Source organism: Sturnira hondurensis, unplaced genomic scaffold (genome assembly GCF_014824575.4).
Source record: "Sturnira hondurensis isolate 20B ecotype Veracruz unplaced genomic scaffold, ASM1482457v3 Scaffold0018525, whole genome shotgun sequence".
Classification (NCBI taxonomy): Eukaryota; Metazoa; Chordata; class Mammalia; order Chiroptera; family Phyllostomidae; genus Sturnira; species Sturnira hondurensis.
The window spans coordinates 4,082,692-4,109,644 of NW_028091156.1; the positions used below are offsets into that span (position 1 = coordinate 4,082,692).

Genomic DNA, 26,953 nt, shown 5'->3' on the forward strand with positions numbered 1-26,953 from the left:
TATCCCCGCTATTATTTACTCTCTGCTCACTGTGCCCTGGGTTCTGTATTAACCCTTTGACATGCATCCCCTTATGGTCATCTGCCACGGATGACACAGGCTGCCTTTCACTGCTGCCTTGGGGACTGGAGGGCAGGTGCTCTGGCAGCACCTGGGCTCGTAGAAGTTGGTCATCTGCAGAGCAGAAGCCCTTGTGAGCTCACTCCGGCCCTCCAAAGGAAGAACAAATACCTGAGCCTTCCCTTCCTTCCCAGACTCACTTAGACCATTCACACTGCTGCTCACATTCTAACTAGAAACTGGCTTTTGTGCAATCTAAAGAAAAAGGGGGAAGGGAATTTAAAGAAAACACGAAAGTTGGGAAAGTTGCAAGCTATTTAGTTGATTGTGGTCCTATGAACAGAACTTTCTGAGTTTCAGGAAGTTCATCCTTGGTTGGTATTTCCTTTCTAATCATAATTTGTACTTTTTGCCCAAACATCCACCACTCCAGTTTTTTTCTCCCCTCACAAGTCCCTACAATTTTGCTTTGAGGAACTGACTCACCAAAACCAGAGGGATGTATACAAGCAAGCTGAGACATACTTTTCTGGACAAAACGATCTTTAAATAGGTCCCGTAGGAATTGTTTCAGGAATTAACAGGGGAAGTTGATAAATAAAGGAGACATTTGATTTTTTAAAAAAATACTGCTATTGGCCCTGGCTGGTGTAGCTCAGTGGATTGAGCGCGGGCCTGCGAACCACATGATTGCGGTTCGATTCCCAGTCAGGGCACATGCCTGGGTTGCAGGCCAGTTCCCAGCAGGGGACTCACGAGAGGCAACCATACATTGATATTTCTCTCCTTCTCACCTTCTCTTCCTCTCTAAACAAATAAAGTCTTTTAAAAAATAAAATAAAATAAAGACAGTTTATTTAAAAAAATACTATTGGTAAAGGCCCTGGCTGTGCTGGCACTGTGAATGTTATGTGGCAGCTGAGCCGCCCGAAGGCCATAGAACTAGAGTTTCACCCTGACCCACTTTCTGAGGACTGGGAGAGCTGGCGGGAGCCTTTTCTCTTGTCTTTCTGTGATGTCTGAGTGACTGGAATGAAGAGGCGGTGCTGGGACAATGGGCATCACCTGTCACCTGCACCCTGCAGCACAAATTTTGCACCGGTCGCCATCATACAGTAAAGTGACCGTGGGCCTGCTGTGGCCTCAGGCCACATCTACTGCTGGGGTTGCCTCCTACTTGAGAGTACAGGTCCTTGAAGCCAGCCCAAAGCTTTCTACCTTTGTGCCTGGGGTGAATCCATGGCGTCCTCCAAGGCCAGCCTCTTCCTGATTACCAGTTCCACGTCAGTCTTAACATGAGGGATTCGGGCATTGACTGCTTCCAGTGGACGTATGGAATGTTCATCTGTATGTTTATTGCTAAGGTGAGAATTAACTCGATCTAGTCTCCCAGCTCCCAGCTATTTCAGAGTCTAGTGTAGTGGAGCAGGGAGTACAGAAGCTTTGGAGGCAGGTAGGTCTGGGTTCGAATCCCACTTAGGCATTTACTTGTACAGCCTTGTAGACGAGGTGCTTAACCAGAGAAAAACCTGCTTCACGGGCGGCTGTGAGAACTCAAGTGACGTGTGAAACAGACTCTCCTGCTTCCAGAGGTGGCAGCGGTTCACATGGCATCTGCTGGAAGTAGAGCTCCGTAACCTTTCGTGCATGAAATACAAAGAGAACAGGCAGCGCTGGTAACAACACGTTTATTTCCGTACCCTGCTGTGTGACCGGAAGGTGGTTTTCACCTTCCAGTAATTGAATTAGGTTATAACAATGAAAATTCCAGAAGGTAAACTGGTCATTTATTGTTGCTCATGAGCATCAGCAAACAGACATGGTACCACATAAAGGAATTTCAAACACTTCTAATCTTTTGGTATAGTTTTGAATATGGACCAGTATACTTTGGCAATGGACCTACTAGATTACCAGTGGGCTTCTAAATCCCATGATCCTCTTCATACACAACAGGAAAACTCTGGATTTACCTTTTGACTTTAGGAATTTAACAGAAATTCTTAGGAAGCTGCCAAAGGCCAACATGACTTGAGCCCATCACATTTATCATTATACATATATTGCTATTAAACATAAAATCACGGTAGGCGGCAGCTAACTAGTTGCTAGTTTCATTTTGTAGATTAGCATCTTTAAAAAATAACTCAGAATTAGCAGGCTATAGAACTTCATTATTTTTAGGTAGATTTAACCTATTCACCTTTTGTGGACTAGTTAATTCAGATGGATCCGAATTTAGTCCAAGAACTGGAGAGCCTATCAAAGTGGATTTTACTTGAGAAACAGCCATTCCCAAGAGACCACATTCGACAGGACGCTGCCTCTCAGAATGCCTTTTATTCCTGGCTTCAAATCTTGCGTCATTTGATACCTTCTGGTGGTTTGACATGTTCATAACGGGTACTCATTGCTAAAGCAGGATGTGAGAATGTGCTGCTCACCAAGTTTGAGATCCTACATTACTTTAAATTACAATTATATACTGTTGGAAATCAACGAGATAGGGAGTTCCTAGTTCCTAGGAAATATTATGGCTAAGGAAATAGAGAACTCAAAAAAGGAATCCACCTCCAAGAAACTAATTCAGTATAGTAAAATAGAGTTAAGTGCCCTGTCTTAGGAAAGTTTATTAATAAGGAACTGGGAAATCATACATTGTTTCTTTGGAGATTAAAGTGCAGGCTATGAAATGGCATATAAAATAATGCATAAAATAGTGCAATCTCAAGGTGCCGTTTTTATTGTACATAGCCTATGCGCATGTCCATTTTCCCTCAAAACCCAGCTGTAGTGACACCTTCTGGCTTACTTCTTTAGGCATTACTTATATCCTTTTAACCACCTTTGGGGCTACATAGAACATTGTAACATTTTAACAAGTAGAATGATAGCGCATACATCTTGAACCCACTAAATATAGAGATTAAGGCAAGCCCCCGTAAAGGTCAGTATTCCAAACACCGCATTTTACAAAAAGAAGTTGCTTCCAAAACCAGTGGCTTTAGACGCGATGGCACCCCCAGTCGTTTTTAAAACACGATTACTCTGAATAATTTGTGTTTGCCCATCAATTCCAGGCTCCGTACAGCCAAAGAGGAGCTTGAGAAACACTGGGTCTAGAACTCACGTTCTGAAATAGTCCTTATTGCAGAACGCGTGAAAACCAAGCCAAGCCCACGCAGGAGGTAAGCAGAGGACCGGTGGGAGCAGCGTGCTCACACATGCCTTCCACATCGTGTCTGTCTGTAGTGTGGTACCGTAGTCAGCGTTTAGGTGGGAATGACCCCGTGAACACAGAGACGTCTCTGAAAAACAGCCAAGGAAGACGACGGGATTTTTTGAAATGCTCTCCTAGGACAACACAGTATTAAATAAACATGACAGCATTTATGTTACGGACGGACAATCCAGGGCAGGATGGTTCTTCTCAGAAGGCTACTTTACAGTTTGCCTGTAACACGTAGGTTTTAGCTGATCAAGATAATTTGTGATTGGTTGGACCTTAAATACCATTATGCCATCCAAAAGCAAGGATAAACACTATCACATCAGTCGAGGCAATGTCCTAACATGTTTTATCTAGATAGTCTAAGTAAGATTTAAGACTTGAACAACAGAACTGTAGTGCTTTATTCTCCTACTGTTACGGAACATTCATGCATTAACAGTCGCAACTCATTAACCTATGGAGAGGTGACTACGTGTTGTGCACTGTAGAAATTTGGATTTCCAAAGCAAAACCTACCTTCTAATAGTGTCGAAGTTTATTATGAAAGCCAAATACTCATGTTAACTACTGGAAGACTATAGATACATTTAGGGTATTTAGATAAAGTTTATGAAGAAACCCGGGCAAGTTTAATTCGTTAACAACTATTAAAATCATCTGAGGTTATATGCCTTAATGCATAAGGATCCTACTTCGTAAACCTGTAAACATGTCCTCTGTTCCCTAACAAACAGGTCTTCCTACGACCAGGAAACCAGACTCCCCAAGGAGCACCCAGGGGGCCTGCTCCGAAGTTATGACGGTACAGCTAGATCCTCTGGTTACAAAACGTGAGACCTGCCGAGGTGAGTTCCAGACGGGCTGTGATGGATGACCTTGGCTGACAAATCTTTTTTTGGAAATTGTTTATTTTAAAGTTACCTTCCGGACACACCATGAAACACTTGGATGTTATTTGATGGTTTTTCATTGAAAACATACTACATTGTAAATGGCGCTTCAAAGTTAGACATAGAATTGACCAAAATCTAAGGACAATATTATGTGAGGACAATATAAAAATGGGTAAGAAGTTTCATTTGGTGAGGTTAAGCTGAAGGATGCAGAACCATGTCGTGCTGGATGGGTAAAAAAAAGATGATAACCTTGTGCTTTTATTCAACTAAGGTATTTACCAAAACCTTGGGTTTTGTTCAGGTATCAAACTTCCACTTGGAAAGGGACAGCTTTCTACATTACACCTACATTTATTTTAAATAACTGAGGCCCAAAGCAACAGCTGTTTAAAAGAACAGTCAAATAATGACATAATTTAGTACATTAAAATAAAACTAGAACAGTAATAGCTGAACATCTTGAAAATACACAACTGGAGAAAATAACCACTGTACACAATTCGGAGGTTGTTCGAGTGACCTCTTCGAAGGTTGGACAGTGCAAGGCATGCTTTTCCAGTTACCAGCTCAACACAGGAGTGCAAACAAAATTAAAGCTTTTGTTTAAAGTTGTAGGAGAAGGAAAGCTTGAAATCAATATTAAAATGCTTCCCTCGGGTCATCCCCCAGAAATGAAATGCTCAAAATGCTTGTTTGTGGTACAGTGTCTTTCAGTGAAGTTTTCCTTCCATGGCAAAACTGCATCCCGCAGGTTGGGTCCCCTACTGACACCACTGGTCATCAACTGCGTCAGTGCGCACACACAGTGGTGAGTAAGGGAAGTTCTAGTTACCAGAGGTCTGACGTCGACAGAGCCAGGGGATTGGGCGTTCTGCCTTGGCCAGTGTTCCTGAACCCTACAGAGAAGAGAGAAAGCCATGGGCTTCAATACTCTCTTGTTCCTGTAAAACTGGAGGACAAATGGACTCCCCCCTCCCCCCCGAGGCCAGCTGTTGTGGTGGAAGATGTTAAGTGCTTAAAGAAACTAAGACGCTGCTCTAAAAAGTGGAGAAGTATAGAGGTTCAAGATCAATACCAGTGCAAGAGCTTTTTAAGTGAGTTGCCTAGGCAATGCATGCATCCATTCATGCAAGTGTTGGACATGGCCCCAGAAGAGAACTGAAAACATGACATAACTGGAGAAATCCCTTGCAGTAGTTTATAAAAATATATAGTCAATCCTGTAGAGGCTCCTTCTACAGTCAACACTATGGAAGTCCACTCAGTTACCCATTACTTCAATACCAAAAAGCTTTTACAACTTTTCAGACATTCCAGACAAAGGTCACTTATAACAAAAAGCAACTTTTTTTTTAAAACAAGATACTGTCCATTTAAAAAGTAGATCTTTTCTTTCAAGTGAACAGGACATTTTCTGTATTAGACCTCTAGTCTGTCAGGACTGGTTTAAGATCCTTAAGTAATGTGCATATATGCAGAAACAAATAAACTTACTTTAAACACATAATGCACAGAAAAAAGTTAGCTCCTCAAAACATGATAGAATAGGTCTGGTTAGTACAAATCTATTGCAAAGTAAAAAGATTCTGTGCATCAGTTCAACCAGGAGAAGCGGGGAAAGAATGTCCCAACCATGAGGGTTCAAGTTTAAGGTGTGTTCTGAAAGCCTAGAAGCCTAAGGGACACCACGTCGCTCACAGCATCCTGATATGCGTCACTGCTCAAGCCACTAAGCCAGGTCTTCCTCTGGAGCTAGAAGCACTTTCCAAGTTACTTTCTATTCCGGAGACGTTTAGATTTCCTAAGAGAGTCTATGGCTTCCGCTGCCTTTTTCCGTTTCCGAGGAGACTCTTCGTTCTGCCCAGACCCTGAGGGGCTTCCTACTGCGCTTTCCATTACTTCTCGCAGTTTGCGCTCCAGCTCCGCCAGCCGTGCGTTCTGTTCACCTATGATCTGGGTCTGCTCTAGCAGTTTCTGGTCCTGGTCTTGAAGCTGCTTCTGCTGTTCTTGCACTTTGGTGCGGAGCTCAGAAATTTCACGCCTGAGAACAGTCACACCAGCACCATTTGTCTTCACCTGCTGCTGGAGTTTGGTAACCTCTTGTCTGGAGGGGTTTTGCTTGGAGAAGAGCTGCATTGTTGTTAGGGCTGCAGAAGGTCCCGGAACTGCGGAAAGTAGTTTGAACTGGTCAGTCACTTAAAATGTCTCGCTACCAGTAACACTTTATTACTAAACTTATTTTGAAATGGAACGTCCGTGTAACATCATTTCTGATCATTTTTTTCTTTGCAATCTACTGGTCTACTGGATTACTCAGGCACTTGGTTTTATCTACAAATGAGTTTGAATTCTGATTCTGATGTTCACGTGGCAGTGTGTGGGTTGCCAGCAAATGGAGGACATTTAACAGCATAAACTTGGATTTAGAATATTATCAAACACTTTTGGACCTACTAAGAAAACACAAGTAGTAAAATTAGAATATAATGATTTTCTATCTTTTTTCACAGAAGCAAACAGAAACACTGGAGTTCGAGCCCTGACTGGTATGGCTCAGCAGGCTGCACATCATCCTGCAAACTGAAGGCTGCAGGTTCGATTCCTCGTCAGGGCACAATCTTGGGTTGCAAACCAGGGCCCCGGTTAGATTGTGCGAGAGGCAACAGACCAGTGTTTCTTTCGTACATTGATGTTTCTCTCCCTCTCCTTCTCCCCGCCTTCGCCTCTCTCTAAAAATAAGTAAATAAGAAGTATAGACCAATCATATTCTTCAGTTCTCTCTGCACTTAGTTACATGCAAAGGCTTGAGCTTTAACTAAATGAGAGATGCCATCAAAGAGTGGGACATGGACTTATAACATGGACTTATAACATGGACTTATAACCCAAAGAGTGGGTTATATCATTCATGATGATCATGAAGAATTTCTGACGTGTAGGAAGGCTTTGGAACTGTTCTGTTTTAGGGATAATACAATGCAACAGCATAAAATCACTGTTTTATACTAATAACCTACTTTTTTTAAACCTTATATCTTGAAGGTTTTCTAAAAGGACCAGATGGACCCGTTCATACCCTAAATCCATCATGCTAATTTCCTCCTTGCACATGTACATAACCAGAGTGTTTTCCTTGCTGATGCGTTCTTTCTTCTCTGTTTATCCAGCTGCCACTACTGCCTCGGTGCTCAGGCCAAGTCTTACCTCCTCTGAAGTCTTAGCAGACCAGCTAACGATGATCTGATCTTCCGTAAGATTCTGTCTCTGCTACTCATCTGGCATTTAAATGCACATGCCTTTAAAATGTTTCTTTTGTCTATGATAACTGAACTTTGTTTTCAGTCTAGACCTATCTTACCTTTTGAAATGTTAAGATCCTTGAAAGCAGATACCATATATTACACTTCTTTTTGGTCTTCACAGGACATACTACAGAGCTGCTGTGTGTGTAACAGGTGCTCAGTAAGTAACAGACATATTAGTGCTGAGATGCCACAGGCTTTATTATTACATTACAGAAAGCACTCAGTTACCCCACTGAATCCTCCAGGGAGCTAACCAACCTGAACAAAATGTCTTACCACAGTTTTTTTTTTCAACTTAAAATATTTGTAAAGGCCGAGGATACTGAATGATTTAATCCTTTAGTAGATAAAGGCACAAATCTCTAGGCTCCAAAATACTTTTGCAAAATTAGCTACCACAGAAGTGGCAGTGTTCACAATAGCCTTATACACGCTGTGTTTTGAAGTAGCAGCCAGCCCTGGCTGGTGTAGCTCAGTGGACTGAGTGCGGGCCTGCGAACCAAAGGATTGCAGTTCAGTTCCCAGTCAGGGCACATGTCTGGGTTGCAGGCCAGTTCCTAGCAGGGGAGGCACAAGAGGCAACTATACATTGACATCTCTCTCCCTATCTCCTTCCCTTCCCCTCTAAAGATAAATAAATAAAATATGTATTATAAAGTAGCAGTTGAGCACTCCGGGGGCTGAAATAATTAACTGGATATTTCCATGAAGAATGTTATCTGGTACATTTAACTGTTTTAGGATAATGAATATTAACTAGTCAGCAACGTCAAACAACACGCCCGTATGTAGCTCTTCCCGCAGCACCTCTACTCTAGTGAACTGAAGGCAACGCTGTGGATGTGTACAAAAATTCAGCCACAAAACTGTTTTTCAGAGCACCGTTTACACACTGGAAAATGAGACAAATGTGCTCAACAGAAATGGATCAGTTACACAAGTTACGGTCTACATTCAGTTTGTTATTAAAATGATATGGCAGACACGTATTTGCAGACACACAAAGGTTCAAGATATATGATTAAAGAAGGAAAAAAGCCAGTTATCAAGTCTATGTGTGAAGGTTATAAACTGAAGGTAGTAAAAACAAGAGATACCTGGAGGGGAGCCCATGAGTCTTCCAGACACATCTGATCCTGGCAATTTCCTCTTCAGAATCGGAACGATCTTCTCATCAAAGTACTCCATTGCCATGGAGGAAATGTCCCTCAACTCCTGAAGTACTTCGTGAGCTCGCTGAGGGGCTCTGGTGGAATTGACATATCTCAACACACGATAAATTTCATCAATAACCTAAAATAATGAGCTCTCATTAGCACCTTTGATTCTTTGTTTTTTAAGAAAATAGTTAAACAGGGAAAGAAATGACTGCTTGTTTTGCAATTCCTATAAAGACTTAAGGGGTGACTTAACTGATGTCTGGCCACGGACAATACCCCCATCTGTAACGCATGGCTCTGCCCTGTTCTAAGACTTCACGGATTCCATATTCACATTCGGTAAGCCAAGTCCTGTGCTGGGCTAAATAATCAGGGTGAATGACATGCAGATCCTGCCCTGGAGAAAATCAGTGTGACTGAGACACGTGTGTAAACAAGTGACACAAGGCGGGATATACACACTGCTAAAGAAACTAGAGGACTAAACTGAGAAATTAACTCCTGTGCAAACAGGGGCAGGGGCATCACCACCCTCAGCCTGTCAACCCTCCAAACCCACTTCACTCCAGCCCGAATCTGTCTCCCAGAGCCCTGAAGGCTCAGCTGGACCACCTTCCCTCTCCTGCATTGCCACCCGCGTTCTGTCCCTTGAAGTTTTCTTTCTCTAAGACTTGTGAGGGTTAGAGTGAGGTCCCCTTGAATCCCACTCTCTTGCTGTCACCGAAGCGCAGCAAGAGATCCTTCTTCATCTCCTAGTACCTACAATCGGAACACACAAGGCGCAGTGTACACGTAGAAGAAACACAATGCGGACAACCCTGGATGCTACTTCTCTCCCAGGAATAGTAGCTGAACCTTCCGTAGGCATTTTCCCTGCAGCTTCAATCCCTGGGAGGGTATCCTAATACTTGCCATGGCCTCTGCATAGACCTGAAGATAATAATTCACATCTCGGGAGACCTGCAAGTCTGGGTGGCATCTGTTCCAATGGCCTTTAACCCCTCAAATCCTAGGCATTCTCACTGTATTTATCTAGCCGGTACCCAACTCTGGAACGGTCTTACTGTCTACCTCCTCCATTCCTCAGCTGGCTGAGGACACACACCACGCAGTCCTGCAGGATGAATTGTATTGCAGGCTATTTCTACACCTTCCCCATACATGCCACATGCTGAATCCTACTGGGTTGCAGATGATAAAACAGTAGTTATGAAAAATATTTTTAAGTGTTAAAATCATATGGTCAAAACCAAACAGGGTGACCTACTATGACATTCCTACTATACGCAGTTCACTCTATCATGCTGATGTTTAAACTGACACAATAATCAGTGATATGCTAGGAATACTACCTACCATATTTTTCGGACTATAAGATGCAACCGCTCCCGGGCCCCCCCAACCTGGAGGAACAATGGTTGTTAATGCTGCTGTTGAGTTCTGTTTACATTTACCCTGGTGAAATATTATGTTGTTTATGTTATTAAATATTTTACCACATTTTTTGCTTCACTTTTTCCCCTTATTTTCTTCCTCTAAAACCTAGGTGCGTCTTATGGTCTGAAAAGTACGGTAAGTCTTTGGACTGTTGTGGGTGAGACTTTCTCTCTTGTTTAATCTATTATTTAGCAGACAAACCTCCTATTGGAATATGGAACCTCATATAGCATGTGGCAAAAGGAGGTTTACAGTTTCATATAGAAAATAATACCATAATTAGCAAATAATACAAAAAAATCTGTTTTACATACTCAAAACTGTAAATCTGCTTTTGTTCCACCTTATATATTCTCAATTTTTTCTCATTTTTGTCTTTTTTTTTAAATTTTAAAGGCTTTATTTATTTATTTATTTTGAGAGAGAAGAAGAGGGAGAAAGAGAGAGAGAAACATCAACAGGTGGTTGCCTCTTGCACGCCCCATCCCAGGGACCTGGCCCACAACCCAGGCACGTGCCCTGACTGGGAATCGAACTGGCAGTCCTTTGGTTCACAGGCCAGCATGCAATCCACTGAGCCACACCAGCCAGGACTTTCATTTTTGTCTCTGTTCAACTTCAGATTTCCTAAACTTTCCTTTCTACTCCTTTTATTTACTTTTTAAAATTTCCTTCCATATTTAAAATATTAAAGTGCATTAAACATTTTCTGAGTATGTCTTTCTATAGCACGTGTCTCACTTTATTTTTTCTTATTTCTCTTAACATATTAGTCACAGTTTCTTTCTAGAGTTTCATATCCTTATATGGTTTCTCAAAGGTGTTTTCCCCCATTTGTTTTGTTGTGGGTTTCATGTTAGTCCGGTGATTCACTACCCTCTGCTTATATGGAAGACTGGAGCCCATAAAAGGCCATCAGAACTCCCCAGTTAGTCAAGGTGGCTGTTGGGGCGGCGGGAGGGGGGGAGGCAGGAGGGGGGGGCAAAACTTCAACTAGATTTGACCTCATTCGTTTAGACAGTCAAGATCACCATCCTAATCACGTGATGCTGGTAGGAGACAGGCAACTCCTGTAAAGGCCAGACCCGAAATATCACAGGCTTGCAGGCCACGTGGACTTGGCCCAGACAGCTCTTGTTAGTCACAGCTGACTGCATTGTCCCTGAGGTCGAGAAAACTGTAAGACATTTCTGAAATACTGATATTCTTAACACTGACATATGCACTAACAATAAAGCTATACTAGTTCGGCGAACCTTCCAGGATACTTCAGAGACAAGGCCTGTATGTCAGATCTGGGTAAAACCTGGCGTTAAGAACCAGAATCCAAAGCTTCTAATTGGCCACCCTTTCATAGTACCCTGTGAAAGCCTTTATAGCTAGAAAGAGGAAAGTGAGATATACCAAAGACTATTTCAAATAAAACGAAAAGAAAAAGAATTACCCCCCGAAATAAACACGGTAGAAAATTTAGAATGGAGAAAGTATATAAAAAATATTGCCAGTGTTAATTAGCTATAGAAATAACAAAAAAAGAATATTTAGATTTTATGAGGTGTTAATTAGTTCTAACCATGGTGCTAGTTTGCCAATATCAACTAAGTAGCAAATGACCTCTCATTCCATTTTCACCCTTCCATATAAAAGGAGGTGGACATATTTCATCGGAATTTACACTCAGCTCCAGAAGGAAGACACTAATGGAGGTGTGAGCAGCGTGCTAACCCCTGGGGTCTTTAACTGAGTCACAGCGAGTATGCCGAGTATGCCGCACACACTTATTTCTGGGTTAAACAGCACTGTTACCTGGCTCTGAGTATACTGCTATACAGTAATTGTTTATTCTCGTCAAACCTGGAAGCGTTATAAAGCTGTCTCAAGAAACATTTCTCAAACCAAACCAAACCCAGCCTGCCCCTCCTCCACCTCCACCTTCAAGGCAGGGACGCCTACCTCGTTCAGCTGCTGCACCTCTGGCATCTCAACAGAGAGCAAAAGCTCGGAATTTTCTCCTTGAATGTGAATATGAATATGGACTCTTAACAAGCTTCTCTAAAGAACAGCAGGGCTCCTGCTGTATGTCTCATCATTTAAATGTAAATATAAAGGACACATAAATGATTCATATCTCTATTAGTTACTGTACGGAAGCTAAACATCCACCCACAGAAACGCATTCCAGAGAGCGGGAACAATTCTGACATTGAAAAACCACTTCGTAACTTCACAATGAAGTTTACACAGTCCAGTCCAGCGGGTCGAAGGTAGGAGTTTTCGATTACCTTTCCTGGGATGAAGCAGCAGAGATTGGAATCCACGTACTTCATGAAAGTCATGTTTAAAAGCGAGAGCCTGGTTTCCACAGCAGCAAGGATGTCTGCGTGACGAGCTAATGAATGGTTTCTCCTTTCCGACTCTCTCCTATAATTAAAAAAGCAAACTTTAAAGATGTACCGTGGAATAAAATGTTAAGCAATCAAAACGTTTTCATGAAACAGCCTAACATTTACATGGTAATGCAGAAATGTACAACTGGGTCACAATGCAGCTGCAATGACAAATGAGTCACTGTGTCCAGAGATCTTTGCCAAGAACTAGGACTCACTGATGAAGGATTTAGAAAAAAAATAGGGTTTTTTTTGCTATATCAAGCCTAATAGCTGTTAAAATTGGAGAAATTAGAAAAATGAAAGAATGACACAACATATAGACAAGATGATATATTTCTGCCCATAAAATGAGCTCATTTAAATTTAAGGTTTACGAAGAAATAATGAACATATAATAAAATCCATGTTTACAGTGTACAATGTTTGGGTATATTCAGAATTGGGACCCACCACCACTGTCAGATGTCAGCACATGGTCACTCCTGCAGAAAGGCGGTCCGTAAACACGACAGGCCACGCCCATTCCCCCGGCGCCAGCCAACCGCTGACCGACTTTCCCTTCCCGTGGACTTGCCCACTCTGCCCATTTCAGGTAACTGGCTTTGGGCGGTCAGGAGGTGTTTTGTCTGTCTCCTCTCACCCAGCAGAGCTCTCCAGGTGTGTTCCTATTGTAGCAGGCGTAGGGACTTAGCCTTTTATTGCTGACCCACATAGTACCATCACCTTGGCTCTCTGTCCATCAGTTGCTGGACTTCTGGGTTGTTTCCACCTGTTGACTAGTACGAAGAATGCTGCCATGGACATGCATGTCCAAGGAGCTGTGTGGAGGTATTTTAATTTCTCCGGGCTATATACCTAGGAGCACACCTGCTGGGTCGAGTGGTAACACTACGTTTAACGTTTTGAGGAACAAACTGTTTTCTAAAGTCGCTGCACTGTTTTATAACCCCATCAGTAATTTATGAAGGTTCCAATTTGCCCACTTGCTTCCCAGCATGTTTTTGTGAGCCGTCCTACTTCGTGTGAGGTGGCATCTCAGAGCCTGGGTTCGCAATGCCCTGATGACTCAAGATGCTGAGCACTGTCCAGATCTTTAGTGTATCTCCTTTGGAGATACACTTTAATGTGTCCATTAAAATCCCTTGTTAAATTGGCTTGGCTTTTTATTGTTGAGTTCTAGCAGTTCCTCATACAATCCGGACACAAGCCCCTTATTATATATAAAAGCTGCAAGTGTTTTTCTCCCGTTCTGTGGGCTGCCTTTTCATTCTCTTGATGTGGTCCTCATAGGCAAAGAAGTGTTAAATTTTGATAAAACCCAGTTTGCCTACTTTGTCTTTAGTTGCTTGTGCTTTTGGTGTCATATCTAAGAAGCCAGTGCCTAATCCAAGTTCATGAAGGTCAGTACTGTTTTCGTCTTAGGGTTTTATAGTATAACATTGACATTTACACTTAGGTCTGCGCTTTATTTTGAGCCAACTTTTGTTATGTTGTGTTGGAAGGGGTCCAACTTCACCCTTTGGTGTAGATGCACCCAGCTGTCCCAGCATCATTTGTTGAAAACATTTTCTTTCCCCACTGAATGGGGTTGGCATTCTTGTTAAAAACCAACTGGCTAAAAATGTAAGGGTTTCTTTTCGGGACTCTCAATTCTATTCCACTGACCTATGTCTGTCCTTGTGTCAGAACCACACTGTTTTGATTAGTGTAGCTCTGCAGTAAGTTTTGACATTGGGAAGTGGTAGTTCTCCGTCAACTGTTCTTTTTCAAGACTGCTTTTGATTATTCTGAGTCTTTTGTATTTCCACAGAAATAGAAGGATCAGCTTATCAGTACCTTCAGGAAAGACAGCTAGGATTTTGATGGGGACTGCACCGAATGTCTTGGTCAACGTAGGGAGTGCTGCCATCTGAACAGTAAGAAACCTTCCAATCCACGAGCATGGGACACCCTCCCATTTAACTCTTCTTTAATTTCTTTTATAACATTTTGTAGTTTTTGGTATGTATGTCCTGCATTTGTTATATTCATTAAGAAGTGGTCTGTTCTTTTGATGCTGTTGTAAATGGAATTGTCTTAACTTCATTTTTGGATTGTTTATTGATACTATATCCAATTATACAACTGAGATTTGTATATCAATCTTGTATCCTGTATCCATGCTCAACTTGTTCATTAGCTCTAATAATTAATTAGTGTTACATACGTATAAGATCACGTCATCTGGGAACAGAGAACAGTTTCCTTCTTCCTTTCAATCTGGGTGCCTTCTATTTCATTTTCTTGCCTGAGTGCCCTGGCTAAAACCTCCAGTAAAATGTTGAGCAGAAGAGGTGAGAGGGAGCAAACTGTAAAAGTCACTCATTGTGATCTGAGTACCCTTTACTACAAGAAATTGGGAACCATTTAACAGGTAAACTCTCACTGAGACTCAAAAGCAAAATCAAGAAACAGACAAGGCCGCCAGTGGTGACTGACCACCACGGCCAGCCCTGACCCACCTTGGGAGCTGCGCTTTGACTTGCTTCTGGCACAGGTTATGGTACCTCTCCACCTTCAGAAATCCCTGATTCAACATTCTCTGGCAGACTAAATCCATTCTTTTACAAACCTACAGGGGGAGAGGAGGAGAAAGAACTTTAGGAAGTCATAATCCAATCAACCACAGACGGGTAGCTCAGGTTCATAATGGTGGAAGTCTCCGCGCTCCTGTCGTCCCCCAGTCTGCGATCTGAACCCCTGATCAGCACAGTGGGCGAGCCCCTCACACTGTCCTTGTTACAGTACCGCACTCAAAATTGGCATGTGTAGCAAGGAAAACTCACTCCTTTGGGTACCTGTTGATAGTTTTGAATGCATCCCCACAATTGGGGTCAGAATCTGTCGTCCCGAGATCAGGAAAACTGTGTGTTCAAAGGTTTTTAATGGTTCAAAATATGAAAAATTCTGTTAGCCAAAAATATAGATTCAAACTCAAGCCCGCCCTCTCACAAGGTTTTGTGATCTATAATTGGAATGAGAAGTCTTATTCATTCCCACCAGTGATTTGGGTTAACTATAGACAGTTTCTCTATTCTAGATACTGTGATATCCTCCAAAGTATCTTAACATGTGTGGCAGAACCTCAACTAGTTTGAACCCTTACGGAATACGGTGTTTGTACACAGTAAGAGGACAGGACCAGATGTCAGAACACCCAAATTGGAGTCCAGCCTTTGTGCGTTCCTTTAGCAAGCCAGCTCTCCGCCCTCTGTAAAATGTGGACAGTGACTAACCCAGGATAGCATTCGGATAAAGTGAAGCAATTCATGCTAAATCATCTGGGAAACTCTATAAAGTGTTACATGTTAAATATTTTGTTTAACTTAGTACTAATTTAAAATTTTGGCTCCATATACTTAGTAGTTGTTATGTTTCTGAGATATCCCAGCATCTTTCTTATCTTAACAAGACCCAGGACACAGCATCTGTGTGTTCCTGGTCCCAGAGGACTCTGCAGTGACCCCCCCATAAGCAGCCCAAACACCGATTCTCCCCATACACGTGCGGGCGCTGCAAGTGCAGCAGGCTGACTTATATCCGTGTCAGGTCAGTTAGGCACAGGTTGTCTTATTGTGCTTTTTTCCCATCTTTCAAAATACCCAAGCATAAATGTTTGACAGATACTTGTTGAAATGAAATGTTGACAAAACTCTTGATACATTTGCTTTCTTCTGGGAATTGTCAACAGGAACAAAAAATTCCAACTGCCTGGCACTAATGAAAGCCTTACTACTCTAATATTAAATATTAGATACTTCCTGAATCAGGTATTAAGGAAAACAGTTCTTTCCAATAATATTAAAACAGTACATTTTAAATACTGATACTAAGAGTAGTTCTAATAAAAATGTTAAAATATGGTAAAATCCATTTGTAACTAAACAAAATTAGTTAACATTTGCTCAGTGTCTACGGAAAATAACAAAACCACTATATATTAACTTCCTAAGGAAAAAAATAGTGCTTTTCTAAAATGACATATCAGAGTTACATTTTTGCAAATCTCTGATGTGTGGTTTACTAGAAGTGGAGCTCTCCTATTGGCTTCTGCACTCAATCCAATGAGACCGTCTTACCTTAGAACATCCTGAACACCACGCACGCACGCACGTACGCACGCACGCACGTTCTGCGTCGGCCCCAGAGTGCGTACAGCATCGCGGGTCAGAGGACGAGAGCTCCACTGCACACTCGCGAAAGGATGAGTGAACAGCGCAAACGACCTCTGACCGCCGCAATGGAAACATGTTACATTTTACAGCCTCCCACAAGGGTCTTGGGAGTCCCTCCCTCTGGGACCCCCGCCCACACTCTGAGAACCAGTGCCCCAACCCCAATGACCACTGCCACAAACGCCAGTACTGACGTCATGTGAGGAGAGAAAAAACTGGGTTATCGGAGAAAGGAAAAGAGTGCGTATGTGTGTGTGAGGAGGGGAAACACAGCAGGCTAAACTCTCACTTTTCACAGTGGAAAGCCAGCAAATAATATCGAAGAAAAGGAAAACAACCCTCAGCCATGCAAGGGGTGCTTCTGGGGAATAAAGCCCGGGGGCTGTGAAAACCATCTGACGCGAGGCACCTTCTAACACAGTCCCGTGGAAAAACCCGTCTTGCCTTCACGGAGTCTGCAACATCTCTGATAATTCTGAGATGAAATGACCCAAACAATTTTTAAGAAGCAATAAATTTACAAAGAAAAATTAAGACCAGTAATAATAATGTCTAAGGTTCTAGGTTACGTTATTACACTAGCATTTTGCTGCACTTCATCTAGCTAACTACTAAGATTTAGATGATCTTTCAATAATCTAGAAACGCAGTTCAGTGCCTGAGTCCTGACTGGTGTAAGTGCACAGGACTACCGGGTAGTGAGAATGCGCATAAGCAAGCAGGTCAAGTCCACCAAGAAAGACTCCTCCAAGAAAGACTCCACAGTACCAGATCAGCTCCCTGAAGGGAGGGATGGCAGGGGTGCAGGGTCAGAGGTGGTGGCACACGCAAGGGCGTGGAGCCTGGAAAGAATAAACCACCTGTGAGCAAACTGCTTCTGAAGATAGATACGCAGGCGAAGCTGAGACGAATAAAACCTCCCATGGTTTGAGCAGGGAAATCAGAGTAATGGAGAAAGAACTGTAAAATGATCACCCATTTTTAAAAATCTCGTATTGGTACAAATTGATCATTTTCTGTAAGCAACTGTAACATTGGGACTAAAGATGTGGTTCTGGAAATTTCACATGAGATAGCTACAATCACTGTGGCTGAACCCCCAAATGAAGAAACGTAAGATAAGAAAATCAAGGCTTATAAATGGAGCCTCAATGGATATTTATAGTTAAAAACCGGTAAATGACCAGAAAATAAGGAGGCACAAAGACAAATAGTATCAAAAAGCCCAAGTCAAAAAAATTCAAGCACTGAGTCAATTTTGTAAGAGAAGAGCAGTATTTAAGGTGGTGCTCCTCTGCCTTTCACAGCTGTTCCGTAAGCACTGACCAACCCCAGCACAAAAAACAAGGCACAACAGACCACGGACCCTTTGTTTGGGTTCAGAAAGCAGCCAAGTGCCCTGGAAAACAGAGAGAGCCTAACTTCCCCCAAGTAGTTTAATGGTAACAGCTGACATTGTCTTCTGCCTTTGCAATACAAAAGTATCTCACTTAAAGTCTAGCTCTAGTTTTAATAATTTCCCAAGACTAAAGGGAAAGTAATTTTTATCTCCCTGGTTATTCAAACAAAACGAAATTCTAGTAATTTGGCAATTTACCCAAGACAGCGAAACAAAACTCCGGAGTCTAACACACAGGCATGACTACTGTGCCAAACACTGTCAAGTGCGTTTGCATGCACCGCAAATACACAAGGGACACACAGCATGAATCGGGCTTCAGCGAAGACAAAGAGCGCGGGCCTGGTACCTGCTGTTCTAGTGTGAGGTTAGCTGTGGTTCTTCTTTGGTCATTACCGGAACTTCAGTATTTAAAACGCCACGTTTATTCTTTTGACCATTTTCTAATTTAAGTGGTTGGTAATAAAAACTTGCTTCCCCTGTATTTAGAAATTTTTTTGATTTCTTGTGCCACCTGGCCCCTTTGGACAGTGCAAGGCACACAGCCCCAGTCTTCCCAGCAGAGCTCATCTCTGACTCCGTCCTGCTTTAACACTGATGTCCGAACAGTTTCACGGGATAACCGGCAACACCTCTTTTTTGGGTGTCTTAGCTGACTTGAAATACAGGGTGGGGCAAAAGTAGGTTTACTGTTGTGAGTACACAAAACAGGTTATTCCTTTTTTAAGATTTTATTCATTTTTAGAGAGAGGAAGGGAGGGAGAAAGAGAAGGAAACACTGACCTCACATGCACCCCAACTGGGTACTGAACCCCACAGTCCAGGCATGCGCCCTAACTGGGGATTGAACTGGCGACCTTTCATCTTGCTGGACAACACCCAACCGAGCCACACTGGTCAGGGCACAGTTATTCTTGTATTGTTATTTTATTATTATCATCTTCCCTTCGAACAACTGTCTCAGCCTCTGCCCCACCCTGTGTAGTGTCCTGGGCTCCTTTGGTTTTGTTTCAGGTGCTGTAGAGACTTCGTGGAACCAGATTCCCTCGTTTAGGGCTCTGCAGCCCTCAAATGAGCTCGGCACTCGCTGGCGTCCTCCAGTTAATCCGGAAGCGAGCATCACAGATTAGGCTGCTTATTGATTATTATGGAGCTGAAAGGAACTTAAGACACCCGAATGTATCCTTTCTTTTTTTGGTAAGAAAATGGAGACCTTAGTAAGTCATTCGTCCAATGCCATCCAGCTGTTCATTGGCAAAGTGAAATTAAGAAGCCAGGTCTTCACAGGACAAGTGTGGGGGCTGTCGTGGGTGGGGGTGGTGAGAAATGGAGGGGGGTAAGGGGGGAACAATGGTGATGAAGGAGATTTGACTTGGGGCGCTGAGCACACGACAGGGTGCAGACGATGTGTGGTGGGACCGGGCACCGAAACCTGTGTAATTGTTGACCAGTGTCACCCCAATAAATTCAGTACAAAAGAAAAATAAGTACATAAATAAATAAATTAAAAGAATCCAGGTCTTCTAATTAGTGTCTCTTTCAATTTAGTGACCTGCAAGTATATGGAGTGAAATACTTATAATTATCAAGTGATTAGTCTCAGTGAATAATCTGTTGCTACAGAAACTGCAGGCAGTATACCAGGATTCCTTGAAGCAATATGGGATTTTAAAGACATTAATGGGGTTTCACCAGCTACTGGCTTAGCAAGATGCAGCTAGACCAAAGTCTTCTTATTATTCTTTCAAAGTTCAAAAACCAGAAGTGAATCATGAGGAAGAAACCAGACAAATCTGCACTGCAGAGGTCTTTACAAGCCATCTGGCCTGGATTCTTTAAAAAAAAAAATCAGTCCCATGAAAGAATGAAAAAGTGGGGTAATGTTCTAGATTAAAGAGAGAGACCACTGTTTTACTAGAATCAAAACCCTTACGACCCCCCGAAGCTATAATGGGCACTTTGGGGACAACTGAGATATCTGAATATAAACTGTCATGTGAAATCCTTTGGAAGTGATGATGTTGTGATTATATAAGAGGCGTATTTAGCGGCAGAATGGTTTAGTAAAATAATTAAATCTGTGTGAGATACACACGCACGTTCAGAGGGAGAGCATGAACATAAAGCAGGTATGTTCTGCTTTATGAAGGAGATAAAGCAAAGGTGGAAAAAAGTCAATGATGGGTACTTTATTATCTTAACAATGCGGTTAAAATCATTTAAAAAACGAACACTGAGCCCTGGCTGGTGTGGCTCAGGGACTGAGTGCTGCTGGCCTGCGAACCGAAAGGTCGACAGTTCCATTCCCAGTCAGGGCGCATGCCTGGGTGACAGGCCAGGTCCCAGGTTGGGGGCATGTGGGATGTTTCTCTTCCTCACTTTCTGTCTCCTGTTTCTACCTCTGTAAAAATAAATAAATAAAATCTTTAAAAAAAATAATGTATACTGAATGAACCACAGCCACATTGGTTCTTCTCTTGCCCTAAATGATCTTTTGGTGAATTTGTCTTAGTTTTCATCACCTATTAAAAATGCAAATGCAGCCCTGGCTGGTGTGGCTCAGTGGATTGAGCGCGGGCCTGCGAATCAAAGGGTCACCAGTTAGATCCCCAGTCAGGACACTTGCCTGGGTGGCAGGCCTGGTGCCCAGTAGGCAGGCACAAGAGAGGCAACCACACATTGATGTTTCTTTCTCCCTGCCTCCCTCTTTCTAAAAATTAATCTAAAAACAAAGTCTTTTAAAAAAATATAAATGCAGCTTGCCACCTCTTTCGTAAGGATTAAAAAAACATTGCATCTGCCTGGTACAGACTGTCTAAGATATAATATTATAAAGAGAGCTTATTATCTGCAAGTATAAGTCAAACACATGTTAAATTCCCTGGTATCCCCCTAGATATTCACTTGGAAGGAAAACAAATTTATTTCAGTGTCAGTCTGAGCAAAACAATTAGAGAGTCTGTTCCCAGGATTTCCAGAAAGCATCCTAAAAGTAGAACAGAGAGGCCCTTCTGATTATTCTCAGTTCTTGGTTCTCTGCACCATTATTTTTATTACTATAGGAACTGAGTGTTGATTATAATGATGGAGCCTTGATGAACTACTGTAAATGGGTATTCTTATTAATTATATTCTAGCTTCAGATCACCTTATCAATTTTTATTCTCATTAAGAGTACTTTTTTTAGTCACTCAGCTTCTTAAAACGGCCCTGTAAAATGTTAAAGACATTCTGGGTGAACTAACACTTTACATTTAGAAAATTTTCTGATAATCCTCCACTGGAGGCAAAGGTTACACAACCGCTTTTTCAGCACGACTCCAGTTTATAAGGAAACCCTATTTACAGTGACATATTTTCTGTTGTTTGCTCAGAGCAGGGAAGTGTTTTAGGAATGATTCACTGACCCTGTGCCATAGACCGTCTAAGGCCATTGGGATCCGTGATGAAAGGATCCACGGAGCTCACACGTAGAGGAAAGACGGGCCCTGCCGGGGCCCATCCTAGTCGGCATGCACAAGAATGATGTGATGGGAACTTAGGAATACCACCCGAGTCAAGTTCAGAGCAGAATCACAGGCAGCTCTGCTGGGGTCCCGCCACTTGAAGGTACAGACATTTTCTAGGAGAGGGAAGCAAAGGAGAGGCTGCAGGCAGGAGAAAAAGCAGCTCCGTGGGCAGACCCACCATGCATGGGGAACAAGAGCTCGACGTTTGTTTCAATCACTCTTTTTAAGTGCAAAATACCGGAAGCAGGTGACTGGGAGAACCCTCTGTCAAAGGTCATCTTTTGCTCCTAGTCTCAAAAATCATGAAATTGGATTTATATGCACAGCCACCCCTTTAAGACGGTACCTTCTTCAACACTGGAAAAGCCCACACCTCTGTTTACCAGGATGCACAGGAGATAATGATGGTGATAAGAGAGAATTTGTTTTTCTCTTTAACACCCCTACTCGCTTCCCCCACCAAAAGCTGCCAACCCTAGAGGTTCTCAAAAAACAGTTTCTTAAATTTGGCAAGTCTGTGAAATGAAACAGGTAGAAAGTGTGTGTGTGTGTGTGTGGACGAGGGGGGGGGCGGCGGGGAGGTCATCTGATCACTAGTCCAGGACATCTAAAACCTCACACATCCAAAGTCAGTCTCATTTTAATCTAAGTCCCCCTTCTGCAGCTACTTCATTAGGTTATACGTCATTTTAGTTTTTTCCGACAGGACTGTTCTTCCACCTCGGAGGAAGCCCCTGCTGCCCACCCACGCCGCCCTCCCCTCCCGCAGGCCCTGTGCTTGCCCGTGCTGTGCAGGAGCTTCGGCCGTGTGCGTGAGGCGATGATGTTGTGGCGATGATGCCGCGGACAGGGCTGTGGACTGACCCCTTCACTGTGAGACTAGACTCTGCAGGAAGAGTGAACTGTCCCCCCAAGCATTACAATTTCTTACTTAAGTACCTGTTAACAAAATCAATAACCCGATGAGATAAAGGGGAAAACAAAACAAAACAAAACAAAACCAAAGAGCAGCAATAGGGACAGTGTGTATTCCATAAGACAGCGATAGAGAGCGGTGGTTCTCAAAGCGGGGCCCAGGGCCCCGGCATCCCCAAGACCCTCACACGGGTTGTCGAAGCCAGCCGCTCTCGCAGCACAAACACGTCATCTGCTGCTTCCGCTCTCAATTCTCACAACCCACAGTGGTGTTTCCGGAGGCAACATGGCATCTAATGACACTGCTCTGAGAGTTAATATTCTGTGTATCCTTGTGCTTTCTAGAACTTTCCAAGGTAAGCTCTTAGGGTCCTCAGTAACTTTTCAGAGTATAAAGGTATCTCCAGACAAAAAAGGTGAGAACTACTGGCACAGAGCAAGAGCTACGAGAGAGACAATGTGCCCAGTTTAAAAAAAAAGTAAGTTTCTAATTTTTCTCCCCAGTTTCCTACCAGTGAACCCTCTACAACCTAAACTTCCTAGCACCGGGAGGCAAGATGTGGTGAAAGGAGGAGTGGATCTAACCAGCCAGAGAAATGATGTGAGGCAAAAGCAGGTAGTATTTCTATTTTGTTACCAACGGGAAAAATTTATTCCAGATAATAAGCAAGACTTATGAATTTAACCTTTAGTCAAATGTATGCCCTGAACCACGTAGGGTTCCACTGAATTTATAGGAGCTCCTCTTGAACCACAAAGAAAAATGTTTGACAGGATCTCCCTAAAACCTCTCAGAAAGCCTGCCACACGCCCTTTCCAGTTTGTGAGAACACGGTGCTTCCGCATCCACGCTGCATTTTCAACGTCAGCTTTAATCTCCTGAACGAGGAGTTCTCTGACCTTTCAGTCTTGACCTTTGTTTCTGGTGTCAGAACCTTTCCTACCTGCCCAGAGGGCCTGGGTGACAGTCTGATGCTGCATCAGCTCAAATTTGTCTGATTGACTGGAAAACAACTCAAAGTACAGGTTTTGTCCTCACAAAAGTTGTGTTCAACCAAATAATTTTAAATGCATTAGAGGAATTAAATATTTAAAGAATGATTTTTGTGTAACCAGAATTTCCAAACTCTGGGTATATTTTTGGAACAAGTCGATGGCAGAAAAACAAAAAACAACAAACAAACAAACAAACAAAAGATTTAATGAAGCATTTGGGCAGTCCCTCAGAAATGACTGGACTGGACAATCCAATTTCAGTTATTCCCGGCGAGAATAAGCAGAGCCTGTCATCAATGCATGTGCTCAAATAACTGGAAAATGTTACGGGAGCAGTTGCAACACAGAGCAAATCTTTTAAAGAAAACACAGAGTGATAAGTGTGTGGACTGTGTACCTGTCATCTAATTTAGGTGCTAACATAATTATGATTGAGGTCCCAAAAAGGCAAGCAAACTGGGAAAGAAGAAAATCTAACATCTGAACCATACATAAACCAGCTCATCAGCTGAGTAGTTGACATTTAGCTTATGAAACTAATTCTATCCTTCATTAACATCACTGCCTTCCAAGCATATCCAACCTTAATCCCCCTAAAAAATACAATAAAAGGGACTATGTCATTTACATACTTCATAGCAGCATATATACTAAAATTCCTTGATTTTTCTGGCAAACAATTCTTCAGGTGTAACTGGCCACTTACGTAGAAAAGGCATATGAAGTACTGTCTCCAGACTATCAATTTCATATAAAGAGCATAATTAAATTAATGCTGACATCTAGTGGTGAAAACATCTTTCTTTTTTGATGTTAACCTGAATTGTACCCTATGACACCAAACCAAAGAATCTAAAACCAAAGACACCTTCATACCCTAAAACAGATTATCCATTTAATCTAAGAATACCCATTATCCAGGAATAAGTTCTCCTTTGCTAAAGCTGATTAAAAAAACATCTCTGAGATGTAAGACCGGTTGCAGAATCTTTGGGGAGGTGAGGTTTGTAAGGGCTCCTTATGAAAAATCTTTGTTTGAAACTAGAGTTGTATGCTTAGAAGGCTAGAAGATAACTGCTTAAAAATTAAGAATGCAACCGAATATTTCACTTAAAAGAAGTGTCACTTAATAAATTGTGGGATGTGTTTTAAATCTGTCCTGTGGGATGGGCTGGTTCCCCCCTCCTTTAAAAATGTTTTTAATTTTTTTAAAAGTAGAACTAACAAAAGAACAAAAACCCCACAGTTTTCCTCAATACTTATAAAACAGAACTGTGACCATTCCAAGCTTTACAAAGCCATTGTCTGGCTGAAAGGCTCCATTCAATCAAATATTCTGCTCAATTTCCATATACCACAAATGTGTGGCATGCATTTTGACCAAACACCATCCTTTCTACATCTTTGAAGAAATATTTAAGATTCTGCATGAAACTCTAAAGATGACATGTTTTAAAAATTCAGGGACAATTTTGAAATATCACTTTTCAACTGGAGAATTTTCCATTCTGCAGACTGGAATGGTTGAATTGCTGTGTTGACTAGAAAAAAAATTGGCCATCAATCTGAAGTATTATTAATAAGCTTTCTTAAAAAAACAAGCATGATTTCCTTTAAAAGTGCAATTGCAATGAATTTCAAATCCAAACTATGACATAATTGATCAGTAAGGAAATGCTATACACAGCACATTCAGAAATATGTCTTTGTCCTCTTAAAAACAATCCGAGCACAGATTTAGCATCTACAAAGAATCGGTTTGCAATCACTTCAAAATGTCCACCTCCTTAATCTCCTTACCACTTCAAGGTAAATTCACCGAAAGTAAGCAAAATGTGACTAAGACATTCATGAAACCTTCCGCCAAACCTCTGGAGTGAAATAAAACCCCAATGGCAAATGCATTATTTGTGTAAATCACTGGCTGAACAAACTACTGTGATTTTAAGGTACTAAACCTCTCCTAAAGCGGCCGGGTAGGCGCAAATCACCAGTCAGAGACTGAACTGGAAGAGAAAAAACCCCGGTCAAGGGGCAAGGTGCTTCACTCTGGGTGAGCAGCGTCAGGGGCGAGGCCACGCCGGCTGGGAATTTCTCAGGCTCCCCTTCACTGGTCAGTTACAGGTGTCGGGCTTCTGGCTCCCCGAACCGGCTTGAGGTTCGGGGAGAGCCCACCAACCCTACTTTATCTTCTCCAGCAAGGAAACTTGGGTGGTTGGGGGAACAATACGTTCTTCTTGCAGACAAACCAACCCTGGCTGGGACCGTGGGATCATCCTGCCTCCTCGGAGTGCTGTCCCCAGCCCGGGCCGGGGTCTGGAAGGCGCTCTACAAAAGCGCCACTCAGTCGAGCCCACTCGTGTGTTCACGCTCAGACCGGGCACAGGTGGGAACCCCGCTCCAGGCGGGGGTGGGGTGGGGCACCGAGTACCCCAAGGCTAAGTCGCCCCCAGCCCCGAAACGAGCGCGGCGTCAGGACGAACCCTGCTGACAGGCACCCAGAGAGACTTTGGGGCGGGAGGGCCGAGCTCTGGCACGCTGGGCTCGTGGGGGTTTCCCTCCCTGGGTAACACGCTCCCCTCTCGGTCCCTCGGCCCAGGGGAGAGGGCGACAGGGATCCCGCGGGGCCTCACCAGGCGGAGCTGACTAATTTCGTCGTAGGACATAAAGCTGAGGATGTTCTCGATGGCTACGATGGGCAGCGCCACCAGCGTGTTGTTTTGAGGCAGCTGGTCCGGAGCCAGCGCTGGGGCTGGGGGCGCCTGGGACCCCGGCTGGGGGGCCGGGGGTGGGGGCGGTGGGGGCAGTCGCTGGGTAGAGCCGATGGCCGAGGAGGAGCCGCTGTCGCCGTGGCCGCCGCCTCCTTCTTCAGCCATCCGCTCCTCCGACGCTGCCGCCATCTTGGGGGTTTAATTCCTTCCCCCCACTGCAAGGGGGATCAGGGATACTTCCTGTGCGTCACTTCCTTCTCTTGACCGCTAGGGCGGGGACTCCTGGAGGAGGGGGCGGAGTCTATGGGTGACCTGGTGAGAGAGAGCGGCATAGCTGTTTTCTCAAGTGGCAGCGAGGGTAGGTCGGTAGACTCCTGGAAAGGGGATCTCCTTTCCAAAACTGGAGCTGACTTGAGGGGAAGGGAGCCCCGTCTATTAAAATTGACTTCCCCAGTGCAGTTTTATTACAGAGCTTCTTGACAAAGGGTGATAAAAATAATGTTGCGTAATGAATGTAGACAGGACGATGTATTCAGAATATCATCATTTTTCAAAAATCATACCAATAATTGATATAGATAAATAAAAAGGAATGAAGTATTAATTAAAGCTACGATATGGATGAAGCTTGAAAATGCGTTAAATGAAAGAAGCCAGACACAAAGGACCACATATTATCTGATTCCATTGGCCATTTCCGAGGAAATGTCGGAAATGGCCAATCCAGAG

At 43.0% G+C, this 26,953-nt stretch overlaps 1 protein-coding gene and 1 long non-coding RNA gene across 2 annotated transcripts in view; one reads left to right on the top strand and one right to left on the bottom strand.

Moving 5' to 3' along the window:
• LOC119003265 (uncharacterized) overlaps positions 1 to 26,151 on the top strand; it is a 31,373-nt gene extending 5,222 nt beyond the window's left edge. The window contains exon 3 of the long non-coding RNA XR_005069918.1: positions 23,022 to 26,151. This is a non-coding gene — a long non-coding RNA (uncharacterized LOC119003265). The remainder of the gene's footprint in view (positions 1 to 23,021) is intronic.
• On the bottom strand, positions 1,733 to 26,442 carry FBXO28 (F-box protein 28). Its single transcript, XM_037069522.1, has 5 exons — positions 26,147 to 26,442; positions 14,982 to 15,091; positions 12,373 to 12,511; positions 8,591 to 8,786; positions 1,733 to 6,353 (listed from the first exon to the last, which is right to left on the bottom strand). Exons 1-5 carry the CDS (start codon positions 26,411 to 26,413, stop codon positions 5,959 to 5,961), a joined length of 1,107 nt encoding a protein of 368 aa, XP_036925417.1. The 5' UTR covers positions 26,414 to 26,442; the 3' UTR covers positions 1,733 to 5,958.
• Positions 26,443 to 26,953: the final 511 nt, after the last annotated feature.

Bases quoted from the DNA above. Each gene is read 5' to 3' on its own strand.
- FBXO28 (XM_037069522.1), bottom strand. From the start codon at position 26,413: ATGGCGGCAGCGTCGGAGGAGCGGATGGCTGAAGAAGGAGGCGGCGGC. The intron at 12,512-14,981 runs GTGGGTCAGGGC...TTTTAATTATAG, and splicing joins GTCAAAGCGCAGCTCCCAAG to GAGAGAGTCGGAAAGGAGAA. The intron at 6,354-8,590 runs GTATCTCTTGTT...TACTTTCCGCAG, and splicing joins ACTCATGGGCTCCCCTCCAG to TTCCGGGACCTTCTGCAGCC.